The following is a 6,000-nucleotide window of genomic DNA, read 5'->3' as shown; positions in this document are numbered from 1 at the left end:
GGAGGCTGCAGTAAGCCGAGATCACACCATTGCATGCCAGCTGGGCAAAGAGAGCCAAACTTCATCTCAAAAAAAAAAAAAAAAATGTTAGAACACTTGCAGATAGAAAACTCAGGGTTTTTGAGGTAAGATGTATTAGGTGGTCTGTGGGGATTAATGCCAATTGAGCAGCAACGATATCTGCAAATCCAGAGACTGTCCTCCTGATCATGGAGCAGGAAAGGAGGATGTCAGAGAGAGAAGGATCAGATCTTGGGCAGAGGAGATGGACCTGCCTGGCTCCAGTCCCAGCTTTGATCCTAGCTGTGTGATTCTAGGCAAGTCTCAAACGTTCTTTGTGAAATTAGGAGCTAGCCTGTACTCTGTGGGATTCCCTGTAGCTCTATCATTCTCACTCAAAGTTTTCCTCACTACTTGTGCTGGTACACAAAGAATAGAACAACTCTGTAACAGGATGCTAGTGCGGTATGTTTATTAATTTGCAATAGTGTATGGTAAAGGAAATAACAAAAGAAACATGCAGATTTGCATAAATGGGAAATCCTTTGATTTGTAATCATTCATTCAATAAACATCTACTGAGCATCTCCTCTGAATAAAGTATTAAATGTTTTCTATTTTTCTTTTTTAAAATTTGTTTTAAATGATCCTAAGAAACTCTTTAAAAGTTTATTTCCTAGGATTTATAGCAGTTAACATTCAGTTCCACCAATAAAATTCCTCACTGGATTCCACACAGGACAGACGGGTCTCTATTAGCTAATAACCTTCCAGGTGGTGCTGACACAGCACATATGTGAATATTCCTCTCTGCGGGAAATAGAGATGTAACTTCTATACTTGCCTCAACCTGCTACTACAACTTTCTTCACAGTCCTGGGTTTTCAAAGATCTAAAGTTAACTCTTCTCTTAGAGAATATATGCAAACAAGTAAACTTAAAACTTCAATGCAGTACTCTTATCCCATAGCTCTGGTTCTTGTCTTTGTAACTGATGCCTCCTGAGCTGACTGCTGGCCTCAGTGTGCTCCTGCTTGAGAGCTGTCTGCCAGGGGAGGAGAATGCCCAGCTTCATAGTTACATCTTCAAAAAGGCCACCTGGAGAAGGAAGAAAAACCCACAGTGTTTTACTTCTATAATATGAGAAAATGGCTGCATGTACATTAAATCAGAATCAGGTAAGTCTGGTCAATAAGAACATACACTTATTTAAACAGAAAAATGACTCTTAGTGGATCTAGACATTGTATTTTACAGCAGGAGCCAATTAGTCCTTTTTTTAAATGAACCATATAGTAATTAAGATGATTCACATGCATTTTAAAGGAGAAAAAGAGTTTTAATTGAAACTAAAGTTATATTGCCATGAAGTAATCCAGTCCTCGTTCCCATTGGTTCACAACTATTGTTTTGGACCTTCCATATTTAGAATTCTGAGTCTCATTCCTGGGCGATTCCAGGTCCTCATCCCTATAGGTAATGATACCAGTCTCTCCTAGGTCATGGTGATACTTTCATTTATATTGGTTGGTCAGCAGCAATTCATCTTAAAACCTAGAGTTAAAAAAACTAATTCACACAGTCTTATGTACAAAATATTTTCAGACTACGTAATGAGGCCTAGATCAAATGTATCTAATTTCCCAATAGTTTTGAAAACAGAAACAAACATAACAAAGTCAATCATAAATGTTTAGAAAGGTTTAGTTCAGGGGTGACAATACATTGGGAACTGTGCCAGCATGAGGAAGAGAGTCAAGTATAGAGCAGAGATAGATCATGAAGTATGGGAGGCTTGGGAAGTTCATATTAGGTGTGAGCAAGAGAAGTAAAAACATTCTACTCTTGGGGAAGTATTGGACATCTGTCAAGAGCATCAGGAAAGTTTGTCCTTAAGTCCCCGAATGCAGTAAAAAGAGGTGTGTATTTAACTATCTCTGTTAAAAGAAAAGGAAAAGGGAGGGTCACACAGGGCAGAAAGCATCTGCTTTATGCTGAGTAATTCAGAAGGATGTTACCCTTCGTACGGTGCTGGTGAGAAAGGCACCTGCTGAGTTTCCATATCAACTTCCTGCTGAGTTTCTCTATCAAGAGAACACCAAATTGGAAGGAGCAGCAAAGAGGAAAGGTTGATTCTTAAACAAAATGTAAACATGGACAACTAACTGATGCAAACCTCAAGAGCTTACTGTGAAGCTCAAATGAGATCACTGTTAGTTCAAGCTGCACCATTTGGTAAGCCCCGCCACCATTTCACTGACCCTGGTCAAAGTAAAACATTCCATGGGGGTTCAGACCATGAGAAACATCCTACCCAACCACCTGACTTTCTTATCATACCCTGCCGGGCAAAGGCCCAACGGAAGGAACATCCCTATCATATCTTGCTGGACAAAGGCCCAAAGAACATCTATGACATCCCACTGGAAAAAGGGCCAAACCGCCTGATCATAGGAACATCTTCTTAATATCCTGCCGGGCAGCAAGCCATACTGCCCAGACCCCTCCCGCCCATACCTATAAATACCCCAGCCTGTAAGCAGTGGTGAGCTCTAGCTGGCATTCAGCTGGTCCCCCACCTCTGCAGGTCTGTGCTGGACATAAAACCTGCGTTGCTGTAGAGCTGCCAACTCTCTCTGTCTTTAACACTCACCTTCCCTTCAAAACCTAATAATAATGATTAGGAAAATCCATGCGTTTCCCCTGTCTCTCAGCTGACAAGAGATATTAGAAGTCTGTGAATATAACAGATGAGAAAAGAGGCCAGTAGAGCCTGTTATAATAAACAGGGGAAGGAAGAGCAGAGGTCATTGAGTTTGACTTAGGGCTCACTGTGGGCAGCATCCCTGGCAGGCAACATTCTGCTTCTACATAGTTTATAGGGACAGGAAGCTCACAACCGTACAAAGAAGACAATGCCGCTGCTTATATTCAGACAGAAAGACAATGGAAGAAACCATTTATCTCCTTTTTAATTCTGAAAATTGCTACGTCATGGAGTATTCCAACCAGGAAATACTTAGCATAAGGATAACACTGATAAATGACATTACAGAAATGGTTAAGAGTCCGGGCACAGTGGCTCAAGTGGACTGTAATCCCAGCACTTTGGGAGTCCAAGGCAGGCAGATGGCTTGAGGTTAGGAGTTTGAGAACAGCCTGCCAATATGGTAAAACCCTGTCTCTATTAAAAATACAAAAATTAGCCAGGCATGGTGGCAGGTACCTGTAATCCCTGCTACTCGGGGGGCTGAGGCATGAGAGTCACTTGAACCCATGTGGCAGGGGTTGCAGTGAGCCGAGATCACGCTACTGCACTCTAGCCTGGCTGACAGAGGGAAAGTCCGTCTCAAAAAAGAAGAAAAAAAAGAAAATGGTTAAGAATTTTAGCTATACAGAATAGTGATTTTCAACTTGAGGTGATTTTGTGTACTGAGGGGTGTCTGGCAGTATCTGGAGACATTTTCGGTTGTCAGTATAACTGGGAGGGGATGCTACTAGCATCCAGTGGACAGAGGCCAGGGACGTTCTCCTACAATGTAGAGAGCCCCTATAACAAAGAATTATCAGCCAGCCCCGTTCAGCCTTTCCTCATCCACAAAATGGGAATTCTAACAGGATGTACATGAAATGTATAAAACACCTTATTAAGCCTACTTTGATTTTTTTCACTCACAGCACAGTCCTATGGTTTAGTAAAGCAGGCATTTGAAACTTTGTTTTACATATGAAGAAACAGAAGCTCAGAAAACGTATGAAACTTGCTCAGGTAGCAAAGCTGTTAAGTGACATGGTAGGCTTAGAAAGAAATTGATTTCTAATCCGTGCTTTTCCCACTATAACTTTAGAGATGAATGACAGAAAACTACAGAGGCTTAGAGACTTCCAATCTTTGGTATTGCCTCAACTATCAAAAGGTTTCTTTTGCATGCCTGTGAATACGAACTCAAGATGAGGAACAACTACAAAAGAGGCTGAGCTGATTAAATTAAATAACACAAAATGGACTCTCCCAGTGAAAAAGAAAAAGTTTAAAATTTGGCTTAATGTCTTTTTTTCATCTAGTTTTTATAGTTTCATTTGCTGAGCACATTATGTATTTTTAAAGACTCAACATGAAACTGCAGCCATTCTTGGGAACAGGTACTGTACAATGCATTTTATTCCTTATATTTAAAACACTGTGAGTTAACATATTTCAAATGCTGATTTTGTGTTCCCTACCATTTATCCATGACAGGAAAAATTACTTCCCCTAACTGCCATTTATTTTAAGAGAGGATAATTTTATTTTGTTCCACTACACTGAGAAAGATCTCTATATTTCATCTTTTTAGTTTTATTCCCCAAAGTAAAGTTTTAAAGCTTCTCAGTGCATATGACTATAGCTGCAGCTTAAAGCTCTGTTGGTTGTTACATTTCTGGAATATAGTTACAAAGTCTAAATAATTATTTTAAAAAACAAAAGACAACCCTTTCCTGTTGGTTATAAGATTTGACTTAGTTCTGTATACCTGAATAGTTACACTTGGAAATGGAGAGAGGGAGAGGATGTTAAGATGTCTAACAATGATGTCTCTGCTTTGAGTAATCATCTAAAAACAATCTTCTTAAACCACAATAAACATGGCCAGGCTGATGTATTGAGAGGTGACAACATGCTAGCAGCCCTCGCTCTCGGTGCCTCCTTGGCCTCGGCATCCACTCTGGCGGCACTTGAGGAGCCCTTCAGCAAGACCAAGAACCCACCAATTCCGGACACAGTATCATTGACCAAATGTAAGTTTGGGATGCATTAATACCTTTGTGTGACACGTTAAACATTTTTTAATGTTATTTTACCCTAGATAAATTTATATTAACTCATTTCTCAACATTGACTTAGAATTTCTTATCCTCTTTCTCGTTTTTTTTTTCTTTTTCTTTCTTTCTTTTTTTTTTTTGAGAGGGAGTCTTGCTCTGTTGCCCAGGCTGGAGTGCAGTGGCCCCATCTTGGCTCACAGCAACCTCTGCCTCTTGGGTTCAAGCAATTCTCCTGCCTCAGCCTCCTGGGTAGCTGGGATTACATGCACACGCCACCACACTGGATAATTTTTGTATTTTTAGTAGAGACGGGGTTTCACCATGTTGGTCAGGCTGGTCTTGAACTCCTGACCTCGTGATCCAACCGCCTCAGCCTCCCAAAGCGCGAGGATTACAGGCGCGAGTCACTCTGCCTGGCCTTAGAATTTCAATCACTAAAAATATATATCATCAAGGCTGGCTACATAGAAAGGCTTTAGAAAGGACTCTTTACACTAAGTAGACAGACAAAAATGTTCCTTTTAAAAAGGACATTGTTGACTTAAAAAAAAAATAAAACTTTCCTTTAGATATATATTTTTGTCCAGTGCATGTTCAAAATTATGATCTGAAACAGGCTGTTTTTATAGTAGAAAAGGAAAAGGACAAGGACAGCTTATGCCCTTATATTATAAAATCCAGTTTCTTGGCCAGGCGCCGTGGCTAACGTTAACCTGTAATCCCAGCACTTCGGGAGGCTGAGGTGGGTGGATCACTTGAGGTCAGGAGTTTGAGACCAGCCTGGCCAACATGGCGAAACCCCCTCTCTACTAAAAACACAAAAATTAGCTGGTTACGGTGGTGGGTGCCTGTAATCCCAGTTACTTGGGAGGCTGAGGCAGGAGAATCGCTTGGATCCAGGAGGCAGAGGTTGCAGTGAGCTGCGATCCCACCACTGAACTCCACAGCCTGGGTGACAGAGCGAGACTCAATCTCAAAAATAAATAAACAAATTAATTAATTAAAATAAAATCTAGTTTCCAAGATCCAAATTTTCTATACAAAACATACAATATAAATGTAAAAACAAAAATAAAATTAAAAACTACAACCTATTCTAGCATCTAGCAAATATACTTGATGTCTTAAAATAATACTGGGATTAGGTAGTTTTTACTAACTCACTAATTTGGCATTAATCGCACCCATGTTAACGAT

General features: G+C 40.2%; 1 protein-coding gene across 1 annotated transcript in view; it reads right to left on the bottom strand.

Moving 5' to 3' along the window:
- Positions 1-524: 524 nt before the first annotated feature.
- The window catches only part of UBE3D (ubiquitin protein ligase E3D), a 189,082-nt gene continuing 183,606 nt past the window's right edge, over positions 525-6,000 (bottom strand). Inside the window, exon 10 of the mRNA XM_011931970.1 lies at positions 525-1,098. Within this exon, the coding sequence (XP_011787360.1) occupies positions 1,078-1,098 (21 nt within the window). The 3' untranslated portion in view covers positions 525-1,077. The remainder of the gene's footprint in view (positions 1,099-6,000) is intronic.

Source organism: Colobus angolensis, unplaced genomic scaffold (assembly GCF_000951035.1).
Source record: "Colobus angolensis palliatus isolate OR3802 unplaced genomic scaffold, Cang.pa_1.0 Scaffold920, whole genome shotgun sequence".
NCBI lineage: Eukaryota > Metazoa > Chordata > Mammalia > Primates > Cercopithecidae > Colobus > Colobus angolensis.
The sequence above is the reverse complement of the archived record's forward strand: the minus strand, read 5'-3'. Positions and strand labels throughout refer to the sequence as shown.